Source organism: Schistocerca gregaria, chromosome 7 (assembly GCF_023897955.1).
Source record: "Schistocerca gregaria isolate iqSchGreg1 chromosome 7, iqSchGreg1.2, whole genome shotgun sequence".
NCBI classification, from domain to species: Eukaryota; Metazoa; Arthropoda; class Insecta; order Orthoptera; family Acrididae; genus Schistocerca; species Schistocerca gregaria.
This window is the reverse complement of record NC_064926.1, coordinates 422,378,477-422,401,222: the sequence shown is the minus strand read 5'-3', so window position 1 is coordinate 422,401,222 and position 22,746 is coordinate 422,378,477. Positions and strand designations below refer to the sequence as shown.

General features: G+C 43.6%; 1 protein-coding gene across 7 annotated transcripts in view; it reads left to right on the top strand.

The window, feature by feature from the left end:
- LOC126282160 (AF4/FMR2 family member lilli-like) overlaps positions 1-22,746 on the top strand; it is an 896,885-nt gene that overhangs the window by 844,334 nt on the left and 29,805 nt on the right. For 4 of the 7 annotated variants that reach the window (XM_049981681.1, XM_049981680.1, XM_049981678.1 and 1 more), the window contains 2 exons: positions 14,907-14,961; positions 15,378-15,445. In XM_049981681.1, the coding sequence (XP_049837638.1) occupies positions 14,907-14,961; positions 15,378-15,445 (123 nt within the window). Of the gene's footprint in view, positions 1-13,103; positions 13,245-14,906; positions 14,962-15,377; positions 15,446-22,746 lie in introns of all 7 variants that reach the window. The other 3 variants (XM_049981677.1, XM_049981679.1, XM_049981676.1) reach the window with 1 other exon arrangement.

Sequence of the window (22,746 nt, the reverse complement as noted above, 5' to 3'; positions counted from 1 at the left end):
AGAGGCCACTGAAACTGCTTGCTGTTGTAGTCCCTGAACTATACGCCGTGGTCTTGGAGTGCATTGACACCAAGTGGAAGGCCGGCCGGAGTGGCCGTGCGGTTCTAGGCGCTACAGTCTGGTGCCGAGCGACCGTTACGTCACAGGTTCGAATCCTGCCTTGGGCATGGATGTGTGTGATGTCCTAAGTTCTAGGCGATTGATGACCTCAGTAGTTAAGTCGCATAGTGCTCAGAGCCATTTGAGCCAACTAAGTGGAAGGGTACAGTCAGTTTCATTTCTTGTGGAGTATTGTGGCCATAACAAAGCAATTTAAGATGCAGTTAGATATCTAATCGTTTTCTGTCGGTCTGCTGTCTCAAGTAGAGTATGTAATCGAATCATGTGCTTACTCTTAAGAAGTATTACAATAGTCTTGTAAAGAATTTGACACATGGTAAGAGACATTAGTACCAATTAAATCTGTCCACCTTCCGATGAAGCCTTGAGCTCGGTTTATTTTATCATACACTAGCCGCAGAGTGACATGAAAGAAAATAGCTACGCTAAACAATGGTGAAGGTCTGTATCGTACTTGTGGCCACTTTAAATGAATACATGACCGTTATTATAAATTCCGTAAGCCAGGTTCTGATCAGATCCGCGAATTAAATGCTCTGACTGTGGCACCACAAGTGAAACATTCAGCGCCAACGGGGATAAAAAACATTCAATTCCCCGTATCATCCCCCCTCCCCTTGTCTCGTCTGTGTTCGGCGCTGGGCTCTCGTAATGAGAGCTATTCAGCAGCGCCCTCGCTGCGCCAGAAATAAGCCCCCGTTCTCGCGTAGTATCTTCCCGTGTTCGTCGAACCCATCCCCGCTCGCACTATTGCTACTTCTACCAGTCCGCCCGCGACAAGTGATGACCGTGACACGGGTGGTGATCCCAGTCGCACGGGGATGTAAATCTGGCGTGACGTCAAGGGCGGTATCGATCACTCCGCCGAGGGGTAAACATCTCCCCGCCAGTCGCAGACGTTGGCAGCCCTGGCGCGGTTCCCGCAGTGCTCGTCCACACGACCCAGAGGTTGGCCCACGTTTGTCTGCGTTTCTGGCACCTCCCGGGACTGACTATGCTCATGTCGCGTGGGTAATTTGCATTTGTGGAGAAGGAAACTTAAGCGTTGTCCTGAGGATATTAAAGATATCAGCTATCGTGACCTGCCGGAACAGGTGTTGTGCTGATTTACTGGAAACTGTCCGTAATGCGTAACAAGGTCATTGTTCGTGACATTAAGAGATTAAGGTAAATAAAATATAGTAGGTTCAAAATGGTTCTGACCACTATGAGACTTATCATCGGTGGTCATCAGTCCCCTAGAACTTAGAACTACTTAAACCTAACTAACCTAAGGACATCACACGCATCCATGCCCGAGGCAGGATTCGAACCTGCGACCGTAGCAGTCGCGCGGTTCCGGACTGAAGCCCCTATAGCCACTCGGCCACCGCGGCCGGCAAAATAGAGTAGGAAATAAAACAGAACCACCCGGTTTTAGTGGGTATATTGGCAGTGGAATAAAATTGGTTTTACTACACGAAGGATGTTACAACAAACAACTTCTTGGAGGTCTTAACAAAATTTTTCAGTATCAGTTTGTGCCGCAGTATCACTGCTTGTACCTTGCTGGTTGTATCCGTTGTATGGTTTATATTTTGCCTTTGTGATCCGATAAACGTGCCTGACAGTCTCCATTATTGCTCTCCTTTGTTTACATGCGTACCGATACAATATTTGTAAGTGGATAGCAGATGCGCAGGGAAGTAACTGAATAATAAATTGCATGGGCAATTCTTCCTTCTATGATTAGATAAGAGCGGAAAAGCTGCACAAGCATTCGAGCCGAATCATTCCTGCGTCTACAAACGAAGGGAACGGCCGTATTGTGGGACGCCTAAAATACTTCCTCGCTATCTGTGGCAGATATCCATCGTTTGTCATATCCCCCGTCTCACGCCTCTGTTGTAACGTTAGCTGTCTATTGTAAGCAAGTGATACCGTTAATATAACCGGAATTAATGTTCTGCGCGTCTTTTTTGTTTGTTTGGGTTGAGCCAAAGGGGTAGTGGTGGTGCGCTGTTTACAGTATGTTATACACTCACTAGCTAAAATATTAACGTGTATACGGATGATCGTAGTTGTAGTTCAGTACCATGTCATTGCAAGATCAGCAGTAAGAGCTGATGGACTAATGTACTGTAGGAACGGTGGTTCAGATTAAAATGTGGTTTTTCGAGATTATCAATTGAATTATACGCTCCCTCACCGAGTGACTCACTACGACTACATGCCTAAAGTCCACGATTGCAAAAATGGTCAAATTAAGATGTGAGAGATGGCTGGGCTTAAGGAAGCACCACCAGAGCAGTTGACAATATTTAGACCCAAGAGGTTGGGCACACGGAGACTGAACCAGCGACTAGGACACATCAAGTAAATCTGAGAGAGAGAGAGAGAGAGAGAGAGAGAGAGAGAAAATCAGCGAATAAAAAGACAAAGAACGTACTGGATAGACATAAAAAGATGGACTTTGCAGCGAGAGGAGGAACACTGGACGGTATCATTAATAGTATTTATCATGATTAAAGAAGTGTGAAGACATCTGTACACGACGTCTGGTAACTGGAGCTGCTAAATGATGATCATAACTCGAATTATGTAACAGGGTTGTTACATGGGAGTCATGTCGAACGGAAAATAGTGTAACGTGTCTGGTGTTTTTGTGCCAACGGGACATTAGTCATCAACTTTACCATGTAGCGAGCATCTTGAACCTACCTCGCTACAGGGTTCTACGGTATAAAACCAGTGGATCACGCGCTATGCTACGGAAGTTACACAGATCGAAGTAGTCTACAGGCAGAGAAAAAGTGTCGTTAGCAGTGGCTCAGTATTAGTGCCAGATTACAGATCAAAAGATCTCGTTTCGACCCCGTGTCAGACGAGGGTTTTCTTATCTCTCAGTTATCAGTAATTCCACCTCCGGGAATGTCTTAATGAGAAAAATGCCGAGTACGAACGTGGTTCGGAGTCTACGTTAAACTGTAGGTCCCCCTGTGCTTTGGTAGAGATTGGAAGAAGGCGGCAGCGGCATACCACCCCCAATATGGCCATCCCTAGCAAAGCACTGTGTTGACGAGTTGATGACAGCTTTACTATTTACTTGTTACATAACGACGGATTCCGCCACGTGGAAGAGACCATTCTCTGTTCAGCTACCCTCCTACACTTGGCTATCGCTGTCGGAAGTCAGCGACCGGGATTGCCTCAATTTGAAAGAACAACCGCTGGGTGCGGAAGCCTGAGTCAGCGGAGTGTCCGTGAGCAACGATAGGTTCGCACGTCCCTGCTACGGAAGCCCTTCGTCCCAGTGAGAGAGGGAGAGAGTAGACCGACGGGCCGCTCGGGAGCGGACGTAAAGCCGGCGGCTTAGCCGGCAGCGCAAACTGCCGAGGTCACCGTTACGTAAGGGCCGCTCTCGGCACACTGGACAGCGTGGCTCCGTACCTGTCGCTGGCTGACAGTCCTACGAGACACGGGTGCTACGTGATCTGGAGTGCGGTGTGCCGCTCCCCCACCCCTCCCAATCCTCACAATGGAGATGTTAGGCAACCCCAGGGAATCGCCTGCACACAAGGTCTATTCTTAAGGCCCTCTCCGTTGTCATTGTCATCGTCGTCGTCGTTGTTGCTCTTGATCTTCAGCCACTCCGAAGACGGGTTTGAAAAACCTCTTTGCACAACAACACTGACTCGCACCTGCGTGCTGTAGTCACGCATAGATCTACCGTTTACAATTTTTATCCCCCGCACTTCGCTCCATTACCAAACTGCCAATTCCTTGATATGCCCTATAGTCTGTCGGTAAAGTGAAGAGCTAGCGAGCGAGTCCCCACTCTGCCTATCGAGCTACGTCACAATGTGCTTCTACAACGCAGTACCGGCCCTGCTGCGGCGCGCGCTTTAAATCAGTGGCGACGTCGTGTACAGATACGTCTCGGCTGCGTTCATTTTTAAACAAATGCATTAAGACCATAAGGAATACAGAAAACGATAGCTTCTTCCGAAACACACCATTATAGAGTAAATAATAACATAAGAACGGAAGTCAGGATTCTACCACAAACATAGAACCAAATGCCTGTTCATGTGAATGTATGTTCCTCTATTGCTATTCGTAAAACGAACCCCATATAATGCAATCGGTCTGTAGAATTTAAGGCTTGTTCTTATTTTGTGTTTCTACTAAAAAGTAGTTTTCTTCGAAACTTAACAATTCTTGCAATACAAAGAGTGTTTAAAAAGTAAGCAGAAATTTCTAATTTTGTGTGTTGTATTAGCCAGATTTGCACTACTTTTTTATCACTGTCTTCGTAAACATGCCTCAAAAGTATGTGTTCAGTGTTATGCATATTGGGTATTTACTCTGTTGTCAGCTGTCAGAAAGGTTACATGTGTTTTGGCAGCATCAACGATTATTTGTTTTGTATAAAAATAAATTAGAGAATCTGCATTAAATTTTGTTGTAAGAATGGAATAAAGAGTTTGAAATTTTTAGAAATGGTAAATATTGTTTTTGGTGAGCCTGTTAAGAATAAACCAACGGAAGACAAGTGGTATAAACATTTCAAAGCAGGCCTTAAAGGACAGCGGTTTTACAAGCATGGATGAGATTGAAAATGCACAATTACGAGACTTATAAACTATCCCGAAGAAACAGTTCATAAAGTGTTTCGGGAATTGGAAAAAGCACTCGCATAAGTGTGTAGTATGTAAAGGGGAACATTTTGAAGAGGATAACATTGCTGTAGATTAACAAGTAAAGTTCTTACCAAAAAAATAAAAATTAATGTGTGAACGCACCTCGTATGTCAAGCTTTTTGCTTGAAGTCCAGAATCGGTGTACATGTTACGCAGGAAATTTCAGCAGTGTTTAGAATAGCTATTGCGCACATGTTTCAAGCAATATGTCTTAGAATCAGGTGAACAGTGACAGAGATAGAGATTTAGTGTTCCATAAGCATCAAAGGTTTTACGTGACTTTGAAACTGTCTATAACGATAGGTTTCCTCCCAAAACTATTAGTTTTCCTTCGTGGCGATTTCAGTAAACCATGCGGCTAGTTTTTCCATTCCTTACTTATGCGTCCTATTAGGTGAGGCTGACGTTTGCACAAATTGCAGTCCTTTGATTGGGACTGGTAATATTAGCCAACAGTTCTTTTTGGGTCGCCTCTTTAATACATGCTGTAATAACATTAGAAACGATCGAATGCTCGTTACTCCCCAAATACCTCCTCTTCGTCGTATTCTGCACATTTTATTGCAATGCTAGACGATTATCCATCACTTCCGGATATCGAAGTACATCAGTAAGTACACACAGTAAACTCACTGACACTGGCCAACTAAGATCCCACGAACAGAAACGACGTATATCACTGCACGCCGATCTACACTGCTACACAGGTAACGGGCAACAGATTCTGGGTGCCCCTGTAGGCCGGTGGCAGCGTTCTTCCGGGAAAGGCCACTTCCCCCACCAAAAGCGCTGCTCGCTCTTGAGTTTACAGACAGACTATATCAACCGATCCATTCTTTTAGTCAGGTTGTGTCATAACTTCTTAAGTCACCATTTCTATTTAATTTTAATACCACGTCATTATCCGATTCCCCCATCTAATCTCCAGCATTTTTCTGTAGCACGCATATCAAAAGCTTCCGTTCGGGGTTTTGTGTGAAGTGTTTGCCGTCAGACTAGATTCCCGGCACTTACTTGTATATTGGGTATAAACATACTTATTTTTCTCCAGAAACGCTTTCTTTCTATTGCCAGGCTGCCTTTTATATCCTTCTTGTTTCCTCCGTTGTCATTTACTTGCTGCCCAAATTACCTCTGTGTCGTCTTATATAATTCTACTATATTCCATTATCCATGTTATACTTGGGCCAGTATTCGTCTGATAACCTCTTTACAAGACAGTAAAAACTCCATTAAAATCTTGCACGTTCTTTGCCGTTTCAGACAGAATTACAATACCATCGGCAAAACTTACCTTTTTAATTCTTCACATTAGGCTTCAAATCCCTTTTTTCCAATTTAGCTTGCTGTAGTGCTTGCTACACGTACACATTGAGTAGCGTGGGGGGGGGGGGGGGGGGGGGAGAGAATGGCCTACAACACTCCCACTCCTTTCTCAACTGTCTCCCTCTCGCTCATGTCCTTCGACTATTAGAACTGCAGTTCCGTTTCTGTAGAAGTTTTATATAACGTGTCTGTTCTATTTTGGCGCTGATATTTCACAGTTTTGAAGAATACTGGGTTAATATTACTAATGAAAATTATCGTTGCCAGAGCACAGATATTGTTGTGCGGACTGTCAGCTATGCGTTAATTCCTGGAACTTATCGTATACCAAGTGTTTAAAAACACGTCAGTGTTATAAAAGGCGTAACATGAAGGCCTGTTTTGAGTTCCACATTTCTTTCTCAGACTATATTGCAGTGGAAGTAGACTATTGTTATATAGACTGTCTAATGTAACGCCTTATCAAGGAGCAATTGGAGGTTATACAATCTGGAGTATGGGAATGGTGCATAAAACTAGGTATTTTGGACACTATTAACACCGTGAAGCTGGTAAAGCGTACAACACACGCTCTCATGTAAGGTGAACATAGGCAATATAAAGACGGTCAGCATTCTGAGAAACGTCATGAAAACCACCTGGCTCCCATTTTAAGTGTTAAAAAGTTACTGGACCATTCCATGACAGCATACATCAGAGAGATTCAAAATTTAAGAGTGATTCTTAATTATTCCGTGAGGTTTGTACTGTTAACAAACTTTTTAGCTGATTAAAAACTGAGTTCCGGAATGGGACCCGAATCCGAAAACTAGCCATTCTCGGACAATGCACTTAACCGACTGAGGCAGGCGTAACTGTTGACCGGCCTCGCAGCTTAGCTCTGCAAGTACCTCTCTCCGAATTTCCATACTTAAGTTTGGTACAGTTTGAAAGAAGACAGCAGTCATTCTAACCCCTCCTCCGACGATCATGTTTTTCATGAAGCGCTTTAGAAGAATTGTGAAAGACTCCTTCAACACTAAAGTGTGGCTCTTCTGTTTCACTAATAAATTATCAGACAACAGCTATTTCATACAACGAAGAAAGTCGTAATTTCTCTGAGCCATGGGTTCCCTTCTAATTTTCTATGTTAAAGTTTGCTAGCGTTGTACAGTAACAGTTCATGTTTTCACTCGTTTTTCGTCCCTGAAGGTTTACATTTTCGGTAAGATTTAAGGAGCTCCATGTATGTATTAACGATGTGGACGGAGCATTACTTTCGTACCTTTCGCACCCCCCCCCCCCCTCCCCCCCCTCCCCTCCCTCTCCCGTGGAAAAGTCAACACGTCTTTCATTTTTGACACGTACAGTAACTTCGCAGTAACAGGCACTACCAGAAGGTATTGAGGTACAAACGCAGCACTTTACCCCGCACTGCAACCATAAATCGTGCGGTGAAGATAACAGTTTGTATTACTGCCGTTCTGCGTCTGCAGGGCTTTAGATAGTGAGCTGGAAATTAAACACGTTGACGTAGGGCAAGGCGTATCGTGACTGAGGGAGAGCAGGGCGCAACGAACGAAGTTGAAATGAAACTTACTTCCGGTCGCGTGCGAGAACTCTTTCAAGTTCGAAAGTCGCCGCAAGCCAGCCAGCTTTTTCTCATCACCGCCGTGTTCGGAAACAAGTCTCGGCGCAGCACCGCGCGAAGTGATGCGGTGGTTAGCACATTGGACTCGCGTTCGGGACTACGGTTCGAACCCGTGTCCGGCCATCCTGCTTTAGGTTTCCCTTGAGTTCCCTAAATCACTTCATGCAAATGCTGCTTTGAAAGGGCGCGGCCGACTTCCTTTGCTAATCAGATGGGGCCAATAACCTCGTCCGACCAACTCACTGCAGCACTTCCTTGAAACTGTGTCACCTTGAGGTAGTGATTGATTTTGACGTGGGTATCCTATGTACGATGACCGACGACTGAATGAGTCTCATCGGACGATGGCCAGTAATCCTCGTGAGTCCAAACCAGAAGCATCTTGAGTGAATAACTTGGGCCAAATCGAAAGCCTCGCAAAGGGCTGGGCCCAAACGTTCATTTACTTATTCGTTAGTAATGCAGTTACTCCGTGCTAATCTTCCACATTGACATCCTATTGATACCTATTGCGTTAAACGCTGCACTGGGACGGCGAATGACTAGTACATGATAGGCAGCACGGAGCCGAGTTACAGCACGATATAATCGTTTCTCCTGGGTCCTCCACGGAGTCCCCTTTTTTGCCACCCGGAAGCGTAGGGTCGGTTTGCGGAACTCTTTTCGAGAGGGGGAAAAAAAAACCACCTCGCACAGGTTAGCATTTTCTCCTCATCCGCCCCAGTGCGACGACCTCATCTATTCGGAAGTTAACGTACCGCGATGAGCATACTATCAGCTAGTTTGAGTACACGTTCCCCATTAAGCTGTTGCATATACATTGAATTTTAATTTGCCTTTATAGATCATCATCTCGTAAATAATTTTGCCCGCTATATTGCTTTACATGCCCATCTCTCTGTCGACTATGGGTCGTCGACCTACTGGATGGTTAAGTAATTTATCTCTTGTCATAATTATTATTGGTTTTCTGTAGTGCTATGTCTTCTGACTGGCTTAGAAAGCTGTTAGTCTGTGATAGATATGAATGCGATAGTTAATCACATGGCACACAGGAACTGACACTTTTTAATATACTAACGCGTGTTTACTAGAAGTATGCGTTCAAAGTATTGACACTGGTGTGATAAGGATGTTTTAAATTGACGAACCTTTTTTACCGTAGTAATTTCCTCATATTTTTGGTGTCGTTCAGAGTTTTTTGTTGTTGCTTGTAATGAAATGTGCAATATCAAATTATATCGCCTATTTGAATAAAATACTGCAAAATAATAGGACACGTCACTTTGAAAGAGTCATAACAAACTCCATATTTAGATATGACGCAACTGTTCAGACTGACATTGGTTGTGGAAGCCCACACATTTACGTAATGTACCATATTGCTCACTTTCGACGTTTGTAATCCCTGTTAATCCTTCTAGCGTTGTACAGTAACTTAAGTTTCATCCATGAACAGAAAAATTGAACGTTATGGAACTATCAGTATGTTTATTTTAAACAGAACAATTTAAAACAGTGAACAGAAAATAGTTGTGCCAAAATAAGCACAATTATATTTCGCACAGCAGACTGAACGTGCTTCTCACAGAAGATGCTGTCCGTTGACGAGGACATACTGGGGCATTTAACTTGAAAAAGTATTTCCATAAAGTGTCTGTAAAAAAAATGTGGCCGGGTAGAAACTAGAGGAGACGAGGAGTACAGCCGGCGCGGGTTTCTGGTTGCACACACGCAATGTACCTATTTAGAATGCTCGAGAAGCAGATCGATCAGTAGTTGACCTTAATCCAGTAATGTACTGCTGCTTCCAATATAATACCAATAACTGTCAGTGCAGTTTATGCATATGTAATGGCTTCCTCTCGGTAACCAGCGGTATCTACTCACGCAAAGTTTGAAGTACCCACATTCACCTCTCTCTCTCTGCCTGGTGAGGTTCTACGTTATAGATTAGTAGTAGTGCTTGTTTTTACTTATAATTTAGCTTTCTCCCAGAATGTCTTCAAAGTTGCACGGAACTTCGACTTAATTGATAGCAAATGCCATACCGTGGGCAGACGGGCAGAAAACACGCCTCATGATGTGTGGTGCGCGCGGAAGGATTTGTCGGACCAGTAATTGGTCGGCGACCGGTTGTCTTTCTGAGATGATTTATTTACTGCAACTATCTCACCGTGAAAAGGCGTCGCTAAGGACTAGCAGCCTCCAAGTCCTGTGAAATACGCTGTCAACTACTACGTTCTTAGTATCACTCCTGTTTGGCGATGAAAAATCTTTACGGACATGACCATGTCCCCCTCCCCGACTGTCTGCTTCCTTCTCCACCTGGCGTTGCGCAACGAGTCCACGAGAGTCCGAAAACGTGGGAAAGCCATCCTCACCCATGATCCTTCGATAGCCACACATAACTGATGTTAGTCAGATGGCTCAAATGGCTCTAAGCACTATGGGACTTAACATCTATGGTCATCAGTCCCCTAGAACTTAGAACTACTTAAACCTAACTAACCTATGGACGTCACACAACACCCAGTCATCACGAGGGGATATTAGTCATGGTGGATACAACACTCACAGCTCACTCGATGGCATCCCAGAGACACTCAGTAGAACCGAGGTTTCGTGACCTGCGGGTCCACACAAATAGCGCTTCCGTGGTCCTAAAGAATTCTCCAAACCATTCTGATACATGAGTCGTAGGATAGGTCGCTTTGATTACTGTGGGTAACTACACCAGTACGCACATGATACTACCGTAAGTTCCAATTTATTGGTGAGAACCAGTAGCACACACGTCAGAGGCACCATTTCATCATGTGCAAACATTGCGGACATGGTGATATATCTTCCATTTCACCAAACAGTCTTTTCTCGGTAAACGGGATGCAGTGTCCATGCGATCTGCGTCCAACTCTTCGGTCGGTTCCAACGCGTACTGCGATCCATCAGTCCAAGCAAACTTTTCTGATGTCTGATAGTCTGGTCGCACAACCTAGATGAGTACTCCACCACAAAAACTCGTGGTATTGTTAGCAAGCGAGGGACGACGGTGGTGCAAATTTCTTTGTGGGCACCTATATTGTTTTCCTAAATCGTTTGAGGTAAATGGAGGGATGAATCACTTGAAACGAACACGATCAATTTCCTTCCCCATCGTTCTTCAATCCGAAGTTGAGTGCCATCTCTGATGACCTCGTCGATGGGACTAGAACGAACAGCGCCCTACCGTTCATAGGAACTGGTAAATCGAGCTCCAACCAAATTAAAAGCAGCTAAGTAGTTCGACACTGCTTTTAAGTGCATGTTGCTTTGCTGTATCGTTTTATGGAATTCTGAACTGTCTAATATTCATGCTACGGGGTGATGGTTAATTTTTCGTTTGTCCACTTCTATTGTTCTGCCACTGTATTGAAATTTCAGTCTTCAAACAGGTACAGGTACAGGTAAGGCGACAAACGGCGTGTGTGTTCGTTTTCGTATATTGTTCTCGAGGGAACACACAAAACCGATTTGCAGTCGGGAGCCAATGTGTTTCCGCACTCATTTAGATAACTGTTTTGTGGCTTCCTTAATCAGCTACTAGATAATTTACGATAAAAAAGCGAATATAGATGTACCGGACGTAATTTCCGAATATGCTTCCGTAATGTTAATTTTGTCGCCGTCGAAGGAAAGGAATATCATTAAAATTAAAGGACGACTCTCCATAGAATGACTATAGGGGAGGGACGGGCAGGAGTTACATATGACATCTCATGATACTGAATTGACAGATTGGGCATAAACTGTCCTTTCATTCATTTGTTACAGAAGATGCAAGTTTACATTAAGAGTCGAGATATTTGTTTAATAGTTCAATCTAAGTCTTGCCTGAGGTAGATAATTCAGATTTATTAGTGACGAGCAATTCTTCCTGAGACGGAATTCGCGTTTGCCATCTGCTGCGTCTAGAGAATTCGCATGTAAAAGTGTGAGAACTTGTTCTGAGTGTGTTTGCGTATCGTGCAAGTGAGGCAGGGCTTGGACCCTACCCGCCGTATTTGACGTCCGGCTTACCTAATGTAGTCGTTAATCCGCGAGACGGATTCTATCCGGGGCGACTCGTATTCTCGAATCCCGGAAACGCGCTTCAACGTGCTCAGCTACCCGAACGGGTTATTAACGTAGCAATTAAATTATCAGTTTAAGTACCAAAAATCCACTTTCTTTAAAGTAAAGCATATCTTTCATACACGACTCACACACTATCTTAATATCACATTATGCGAGTAAACCGTTTGCCAAACTATACGGTTCGTCAGGATACAAGGCTGAGTGCTGTCACGTTTGTCCAACATACTTTGTGTGACGTTTGATTGAAATTTTGATTGACGGCCGATTTGCTAAACAAGGTTGACCGTTTAAACTTGGATTTGTCAAGCAATAGGCAGATGTTTGCCGGGCCATTATCTAAATATTTGAGATCTGGCATCTGGAGCAAATTTCCAAGATCTAAAGCTTGTAATCCCGGATTGCACTATTCATCGTGAGCTTAACAACTGTTTCAGAAGTGTGGTTAAATTGGACAAATTTAGTTACTTCATATGCGCGCTTGTTTGACAAATCCCTGGATAATAGACATCAAATTTGAAAGTTTGCAGGGGACTTTAATGTTGTTTCCCCCAAACCTGCAATTCGACGTTCAGCGATCTGTAGAGGATCCGGCGGTTCGCCAATATTTTAATTGGGCCTAAGACAGTGTAGTATGGTGGATCATGTAATTACCTGAATCAAAGGCTAGAATTTAAAATAAGACACCGTTAACTCTAAGCGTTACAGCGTGGATTATTTGTTTAGTAGAAATTCGTTCACCCTAACAGTCGTTGTAATTTGAATTTTGCTTGCAATATGCGAAACGCCCCATCAAGACCTACCAGATGTAGCAGAGTGTCGGCGTTAACATAGAGCAATAGTCTTGTCGTTATACCGAAGAGGGAATATGCTGTTCTGTATTCAAAAGATACTGTATAGTTTCAAACGCGGGCGCACAAATTTAAGGGAAAATATCGCGTCGAACCCAAAAGATAGTATCCAAACATTATTGCGTTGTTTTCTGTGATGCTGTAAAGCTAAAATTCCCTGCTTTTCCGAGGGCCCTGAATATAGTTAGTTGTAAATGTTTCGAAATAACCGTAAATACATGTGTTTTTATTTCATGTCCACTTTTTTTTAGTAGTTTCTATTCGTCGTGGAATTACTTTCGTAGCCGTTGCTTTCCTCGAATATCTGTTGTGAACGTCGTACCACTGGCGTCTTCAATCACTGAAATATATCTGACTAGTTTCCTTTGCTTCCCTTGACAGCGATCGATTGTTGACAGAAGAATGGCAGCCGACTAGCAACGATAGTCCTGAGGCAGAAATGAAGTTCTGCATCTGTAAGTTATCGTTAAGAAGACTCTACGCAATACCGGGATTCCGCTTGTCAGCATATTGCAAGGATATGTAAGTTCGCATTTCCTGTCCAGCTTCAAGCAAAGCATATTTCTCTTATGGAAATTGCCAAGAAACGGTAAAGTGCGTAAGTAATGCTTTTGCAGTTGAAATTTGACGTTGCGTAGCCCAAATTCTTGATGCTCTTTCTTAATTAGTGATAAGCAAACAACCTCGTCGCATAGAATCGAAACAGAAGTTCGTGACTCACCGTGCAGTCGGAGATCTGCCAGAATATAGGGTGGAAAGCGTGACGAAGGGGAGGAAAAATAATCGAACGCCAACATTTTAGCAACCGTGTAAAAGAGCAGTGGGCGAATTTCTTGTGTAAGGTTTCCAGGGCGTACCACACAAAAGCTTACTCATGTCCCATCTGTGAGGTGACTCACGATCTTCTTAGTAATATTTAGGTCAATTTTGCATACGGCTTACGTAGACGAGCCTTTATGCCTTTGTTTTAATAAGCGTTGCTTTATTACTTAACGCGAACTGGCTTCAGTCACCGCAGCAGCACTGAGAAAGAGAAGGATGTGCTGGCGGAACACTGAACATTTTGCCAAATACAGCAGTAGCAGGAGTTAAAGTGAAAAAAAGTACGGAAGATTCCGGGGAGAGACTTGAGAGTCTCGTAGGAGACATCGAATTACACTGGTCACATGTATGCTATTAAGCGAATTCAGCGAAAAGACATGACAGCTTAGGTGTGCTTTTTGCTGTTAAAATCATACGAGAGATCAGGTTATTCACCCAGATTCATAGACTCATAATGGGAATGGTTGACAAAGCTTCCACTAACATAAAGTGATAGCAGAATGTTCACCTTGTTAGCGCCATATGCGCTAAAGTGTAATATTTCTGAACAGTGTGCTTCCGTCGAATGTTGTCGGGCTCGAATACCACCTTCGTTTTGCACAAATCTCCCTGCAGTTAATCCCGAACGACTGTCAAGGTTGTAGAATGAGGAAAAATTGCGTCGCAGATTTTTGTGCTGAGAGTAGTTCCCTCCTTCTTTCCAATTTTTTTATTATATTTTTCCCTTACCAAGGCAGACATTTGTTCGGGATGTACCGCTCCAGGATTTAGCTTAATAAAAAAGTATTTTATGTCACGGGCCTATTGTAAACCTTCTAGGCGTTATAGCAGATTGCTGTAAAACAGTTTCCTTGAGGACAAATTATGTGCGGGCTTACGCAAGGAAGAATTCTCTTAAATTTGACACGCACAAAACGACCATTAAGGTGCTATCAAGTGATACCCAACCCGTTGCATCACAAATCGTTCCAGGTGAGATGCTGGTATTGTACGAGCAGGTGAAGATAAGAGAAGTAACGATTCAGTTCTCGTGGGGAAAGTGCGGTAGAAGTAGTAGTACGTTAAATTTATTACCTAACGTTATTCATTACTATGAAATTTTTGATTAGCTTTGTGACTAACATATTAACCATTTAAAAGATTAAGATGTACCACTGGTGATGGTCTCTTAAATGGATTGATTATAGCCATATGTGATATTCATAAAATTGTGCGTTACTTGCTGGCCGCAACGTAGCGATGCGGTCACCTTCTCTTAATTAGCCTATGCCCGAGAACTGTGACGCAGTAGTTCTCCTTGGCGAGTTTTGGGATATAAACGAATGCGTCTTTCTAAAAGCAAATGTCTTTCGTCTGTTGCAGGGATCTACTGGAAAAGGATCTGACGCTGTCCGACGACAGCGATGCGGCGGATCCGGTGAGTAAATACTTGACATCGAGGTGAAGTTCACACAGCATGCATCCTGTGGTCCAGTAGCGTCGCGGTATTCCCTTGCATCAGTATCTGGTCGCTGCGGGGCTTAGCAGAATATAGCCCGTGAACCGTGAATTTGATCACGGTGCATAAAGTGGCTATGAAGTAACGATATTATTATGATTCTTCGCAACTGTGCAACGGAGAACTAAATTGATTCACCCTTGCAATTCGGACGTACTAGAATCTAAAAATTGTTTCTTAATGATTTCCTCCCCACACATTTTAAAAAATGTTTTGAGATACTGAAACGCAACAGTTGCACCTTCGTGGCTTAGTGGACGCAGGACGCATTCTTTTGTGTAGCTGTAGATTTTCAGCAGATGGTGTGCCTTCACGCGCCTGGTTTGTTTTTGCAGCTACAACCGCCCGGTGCAGATCTGCTGCTGGCCAGGGACATTCCGGGCCTTCCAGCCGTCACTCACCCGTAAGTTTTCACTCTAATACTTGTCCTATTGTGTATTATGACTATTAATCAACAGGTTTAATTCAGTCAATAATTACGCGAAATATTTAGTCAAGTCTTTGTTGCCCCTGGAAGTCGTTAGAAACGCAACCCACATCTGAAATTGGTATAGTCGCTGGGTAACAGAGGTGATTTGTCATACAGTGGGCACTGCTTCGCAGCGTTTAAGTATGATAACAATAGTACAGGACAACTTGACTGCGCCAAATGTCTCCGTACAAGTCATGCAATTCCCGTGAATTACGATCCGATGTTTTGTGGACGCATAGCTGGCCCTTCGGTAGCGTCGTATGTGTGTTCCATCGCGTTCGATCATCCGTTTTTGGTAAGAGTCGATTACCAAGCTCCTGAAACCACAGCTTCAGTTTTGCCAGTACCTCGTCTCCTAACTTCACATAAGATTCGCACGAGAGCTTATGTGAAGTTAGGAAGGTAGGAGGGCAGAATTGAAGCCCTGAGGACGGGTCGTGAATCGCGCTTGGGAAGCTCAGTCATTAGAGCATTTACTCCGAAAGGCAAAGGTCGCGAGTTTGAGTCTCGGACCGGCACACAGTTTTAATCTAACAGGAAGTGCCATCAGCGCACACTCCGCTGCAGAGTGAAATTTTCATTTTGGATATTATCGGCTACTCGTCAGTTCCCCGTCCTTCAACTTCTCTGCACTGATACTGACCACAGTAGCACGCAAACAGCCGACTAGCTCCGCCTTTTCCGAGATACGTGTTCCCAGGTGTCGGATAACAGGCTGTCCTTCGTCCAGGTAGCTTATGTCAGTGGATTTCTCCATTTGCGGTCCGTGTAATGGCTAAATCAATTACCCATTCCTCTCTGTTGCGCTTATGTACTTTCGTTACCGTGTCACGTGCCCGCAACGGAACAAAACAGTGTTGTCTCGCGATGCGCAGTGGTCGTAATTGTTTTGAGTGTTACGTGTATAACGGCTTTAACGTAAAGGCGAAACTGCACAAAGGTGAGTGGTATTGACGTGAAATACCATTTAGCCGTAGCATTCCGCTTGATCTCTAGACGTTAAATGTTTTAGCGGTAGTATGCTTAGTGTAGCGTAGGACATCACTTAAATTCATTTCAGCTGATTCACAGCATTCAACATGGTGGACGGTTTCATAAATGCGTTACTTGTCCGCTGCATTGCTCAGTTTGTAACCGCTTAAGTACTTGATCTTAACATCATCTACATACATACTCCGCAAACCATCATAACGTGTGTCATGTCTCCTTCGTCGGGCAACAGTGAGCAAATGTGAAAACTATAAAGTTAAATGAATCTGCACGATAGTATGCAGAGCGTTAATGAAAGGTTTTCCGTCGGAAGGACGCATCACAAAAGTGATAGCACGACGTACTGGATTTACATCCAAACATATTAATTATCGCGTTAGGAAAAATTGGAAATTTGTGGTAAGGACTATGGGACAAAAATGCTGAGGTCATCGGTCCCTAGGCATTAACACTACTTAATCTAACTTAGACTAACGACCACATACACACACACACACACGCGCACACACACACACACACACACACACACACACACACACACACACACACACACACACACACACACACACACACACACACACACACACACACACACACACACACACACGCACGCGCGCGCGCGCGCGACTCGAACCTCCGACGGAAGTAGCCGCACGGACCGTGGCAAGGCGCCTCACACCGAACGGCTACCCCGCGCGGCTATCGCGTTAGTATCGATGAGAAGTCCTGTAAGAAACAATGAAATCGCTATCGCCTACTGACTGGTGAGTGTATCAGGCCGTGGGTGCTGATTAAAGTACTATTGTTCGATAAGCAGATTGACCGTGGAAAGTTTTAATTCCTACAGTAAGCAGCGGTAGCAAAATTGAATCGGACTTCGTGTTTAAAGATGGTTATATTCTGAATACAATGATCCAACAGCAAGACTCGATCTGCAATCGGCCTGATTGTTTTCGAACAATGTACGTTGTTCTTCCTGACAAACCACCTCTAAAACATAAAATACACAACATAACTTCTGTGAGGGACAGCATTGATAGAAACTCTTGATAAACTTGCCAAGTTGTTATTCAGAATAATATAAAGTACAAGATTTGCCAGTTATATCTGCGTATGCTTTGTTAGGATGGACAAACGAGAGTGGTTAACGGGAAGGAGCTGCCTCATTCGACAAACTTACAACAGCTGACATTTATTTATTTATATATTTTCCCTCTCTCCATACATCGATACTTTACCTTTTTACTGTCATTGAACCGTCTATTCTCGTCTTTCCTTTGGATGAATGTACATTTTATAGTAACAGTATGGATAAATAAAAAGTGTCACCGTATTTTATTTCAGATGCCTTGTGTGTGGTGATACTGTTGTACTCAATCACGTCATTTCTCTCCAAGGATATCCATTTGAGTTCACGAAGCATCTCCGTAATACTTCCGCGTTAATCAAACCTGCAGCTATCAAATCTGGTTGCATGCCTCTGAATTGTTCTAATGGTTTGCTTTAATCCGTCCTGACGGTAAACAGAAACACTCCATCAGCAGTAGCGCCTAGAACCGCACGGCCACTCCGGCCGGCAATGGCATTGCACTTCGCTTTGCACCGTTACGCCCAGATATTTAATCGACGTTACTGTGTCAAGTACGGAGGGCGGTTATCGCTGAAATAACCGGTTTATTCGGTTACACCGGTTCTGTTTCGTCTCCAGTTTAACCCGTCTGTTGATACCGCTCAAACTAACCGGTGTCTGGAATAACCAGTTTTCGGTTTTTTTGCTGTTACTTCCAGTAATAGATGTAGACTTCGAACATACATTGAAAAATTCTAATGAAGGTGAAGGAATAGGAGATAACGATCTGTATGTGGTTGGGACTGCGGCAGAAATCGGTCTCACTGCTTCCAGCGAAAGCGTAGGTGGAAGAGACAGGTGAGGCGACAGCGAGGGCGAAAAGCCGCAAATTGACGACTTCCCTGCATCGTCAGTACTGCATGGTATCACTTGTTACCAATTACAAAATTACTAGTTCAGTTATTATCCAGAGTTTATAGGATCTCAGTATAATTACAGTAATAGCAATCAAATTTACATTATCTTCCAAGGAGGCTTGTGGATATTGTTCTCCTTGCATGATGTCGCACATTTGTTGTGACTCCTCCCGTTTTTAATCTTGTAAAGCAAATGGAACACTGCACTACATCGCTACTGCACTTCGTGAAATACTTACAAACTGGGGATGGTACCTTTCTGCAATACAACTGATGTCGGAGGACACAGCGAGAATCTAGCGTATAAACCAGGTGCACCCTTACCGCCTAAGTAGGCCATGCCACAGGGCAACAAGTACATTATTGTCTCTGCAATGCTGTACCTATCCTTACGTCAAGTGTTGCTATTTTCTAGCTGTAGGCGCTGTTATTAAAATAGTGATGATCGCTTTTTCCAATTTCTGTAATAATCTAATATTTCAAAGCAGTGGAAATTTTACAAATAAATAGTACTCGTTTTTTTTAAAAAAATGTTTTATTTAAAAACTTAAAATTTTAGCGCTATGGCAAATTGGTACGTTTTTTACTGGAGTATTACTAAAAATATGAAAAAAAACTGTTATAACCGAGACCAAGCAAATGCCGAATAATACCGGCTATTCAGAACTAAAATAACGGTATCGGTATTAACTGGCCGGATTTTCCCATCCCTGGCGTCAAGCAGCACACCGCTAATAATGCATTCGAACATTACAGGAATGGTTTTTTCTGCTCATCCCATTAACTTGGGTTTTCCTACATTTAGAGCAAGCTGCCGTCAATTCCACAACTAGAAACCTCGTCTAATTCATCCACTATCCGCCTACAGCCACACAGCGGTAACAGGTTTCCATACACTACAGCATCATCAAGAAACCGTCGCAGATTGCTGCTTACCCTGCCCGTCAGAGTATTTACGTGTATAGAGAACAGTAGAGGTCCAGTCACCCTTTCCTGGGGCGCCCCTGACGCTGTCCGTTACCGTTATTTATTACTCGCCTGCCTGTGGTGTAGTAATACAGGTTTTACTGTATGAAGTGGCGCAGTGGGTAACACACTGGACTCGCATTCGGGATGCATACGGTTCAAATCCTCGTCCAGCCATCCTGATTTAGGTTTTCCGTGATTTCCCTAAAGCGCTTCAGGCAAATGAAGGGCACGGCAGACTTCCTTCCCTAATCCGATGGGAGCGATGACCTCACTGTTAGGTCCCCTTCCCCGAACCAACCAACCAACCAACCAATACAGGTTTACTGTTTGGGTAGGCAGTTCATTACTACTACTAGCATTGTGCGTCTCACAGGACGCAGGAAAAGAATCATATTTGAGCGCACGGCTGGGATGTGTGATCAGTGATATAACACAGTCCTTTACAACAAAAGCAATATACCAATTATCGTCCAGTTAAGCGTGGTCGATATTTACACAGGCATTGATTTAAAATATTGTCCAGAAGATAGATCTTAAATTAAAAATATTTAATATAAGTACTGCTAAATGTAGCATAGTACGCGGGGGTGGGGTGAGTGGAGGTGGGAGGTGTACAATAATAAAAGGTAGGTAACTTCATATATTAAGTGTACGACTTTGAAAAATAACGTTCAGCATGTACCCGGAGCGCAGAAATAGAAATATTCATCATCCAACCTGCTGTGTGTTAATGGTGAACACAGCACCAGTCTATTGTTTTGTCGCACGTATGGTGTGTATCGGAGGGGAGAAGATACCCTTACTTTTCCGGATGTTTACCTATAGCAGCGAAATGTATTTTGTTGTTGCACTGTATCCTTTGGTTCGATTCCCATTGGCTGTAAATTCAGATGTAAAAAAGCACTTGAAAGCAATTCACGTCTGAATGTACGCGGAGAACGGCAGCCGACTAACCTCCGCACGGCTTTCATAGCAGAAGCCGCTGGGATCTCTCGATGCCGCTCTGGTCATTTCGATCCCTCGCGGCTGCCGTTCCAGCTCGCCGCTTCGTCACACTTTTTGCTGCTCCGGTTACTCTCCACGACTTACAGACCGCGCCGTAAATACGAGCTGTGCCCACGGGAAACACGTGTCGACCAAGCGTGGCACTAAGGTTTTATTGAAAGATTAGTTGTCTGCAAATATTTCAGTGGGTGTTGCTCGCAGCTCTTGTTGATACTTATTGAAATTATGTCGTGCCAGTATCAGCTGCTTGGTAATTACACCAGGCACTGGCGTTTTTTGTGCGGTATCCTGTACAGAAGCGCTGCACTTCCCTAGAACCCTTCCAACAAGGTCTTCCAGTAATCCAACTTAATACTGCAGTATGTGTTTGTAGATTTTATCTAATATTCTGAAATATTATCGTTTTTGTGAGACGATTAATGCAGGAAAGATGGTGAAAAATAACTAATTTACGTAAAAAGTTTTAAGAAAATCGCCCTGGAGCTAGATTCAGATTGGTGAATACCCATAAGAAATACTTGGTATTTGGATTCTTGCCCCGTTCCTGTGTGCTTCCCTGACCACAATCAAAATTTCAGAAAACGAGCGGCAAAAGAATAAACTTACAGAAGAGGTTTTGTATCGAGGTTGCTTTATGTGGAACTCAGGTTTTTACATATGTAGACTATGCACTATAGCAGGAACTTAAAATGGTCGTGAGGAAAATTACTCGCCTAATAAGGCTTTCTAGGGTTAGCGTCTGTGTCGTTTGGTGGCGTCGCTGTTCGTAATGCCCGGTGCGCATCACAGTTGACAGGCGACCACGCCCACCTTCCCGGAAGGCAACTGAAACACTGAGAGCTAACAATGCGTGCCTCCACATGGCCTGCAACTTCGCGTACCTCGTAGTACTCCTTTCGTTATACAAAATCAGACTCATTATATATATCGCACGAGCAGCAGTATCCACAGTAGACGTAATGGCACACTGAAAGTATTAGTTTATTTACGCCGATTGCCGGTATTCTGTGCAAACTGACAACTTGATGCAGCACTTTTAAGACAGAAAACTTGTTAACACTTTCGGTGCGCGTCTCAAAAAGACACATAAAAGGAGATGGGAAGTAGAAATACGGTCTTCCCTCTCGTGGGAGAAATGTTCTTAATTTTTAACCACGTCCTTGAAATTCTCAGTGTCTAAGCAGTTTATGTGAAGAGGACAACAATTGGACGATTGTCTTCACGTACATAAAAGCAAATGTAATGTTTAATAGTTTGGAGCATGTGAGATAACTGTGTTGTATTGTTTAACTGTTTTCCCGCAGTCTTCTGACGGATATGGTTCTTCCAATGGCCAAGGCGAATGTTAGGATGGTTCCTTGGAATTGAAAACGGGCGACGTGTAATTAGACCCTAATCTTCCTTGGGTTGTTTCTTTTTTTCTTTTCTTTTTTTCTTTTCTTTTTTTCTTACAAGAACAACTCCCGAAAGTGCGGTTTAAGAGGCCAGACCTTTTAAATTAGGCCGTATTACCATTAAGTGTCAGATTCTTACAGTTCGTTCAGTGAAGCAGCCAAGAAAGCGTTAGGCAGCAGAACTCCTCTCAGGCAATTTAATCTTGTTGGTGGCACAGACGCTTGTACCACAACTAGCTGTATGTTCGTAGACTGTCGTCACCGTTCACCACTTCCGGCAGATGTCGCACTAGCTGACGAGGATGCGCCGCTTTCTGTCTCCTGGCTACGTTACTAAAACGTAGTGACGCCTGTAATAAAGTCCATGTGAGCTTTGCCCATAGTGTCACTGTTCGTGAAAGTGTCCTAATGCGACGTGACTTGCTAGTTTGCAGAAAGCCTCGTCCTCCACTGATGGAAAATCGTCAGCGGTAATGCATGTTTTGCTCTAGTTTATTTAATAGCTGACATTCAGGGGTCAAAGCAGTTGGGGAAGACAGTGATTTAGGTGCATGTTCGCTAAAGCACGCCAGACCTGTCTTGTGATGACAACGGCAACAGTGTAATAAGCATTTTAAACCTTTGTCTACCATGGGTAGGTGAGTCTCCCACGATAGGTTATCAGAGAACCAGTTGGAATTTCGTGCATGTTATTGCTATGTAACATCGTCCCACTGCTAAAAGGAAGACTACTAATGGTTAGCAGAATCCTTACAATTACTGATTGCACCTATATGTTGTGCTGTCCTCAAGTTTCATTTTCAACCCTCGTCTCCGTATTGTCACATCAAATTAGTTCGCACCTGCTGTTATGCAACCTAGTTACCAGACTAGCAGAGCGGGTTGCCT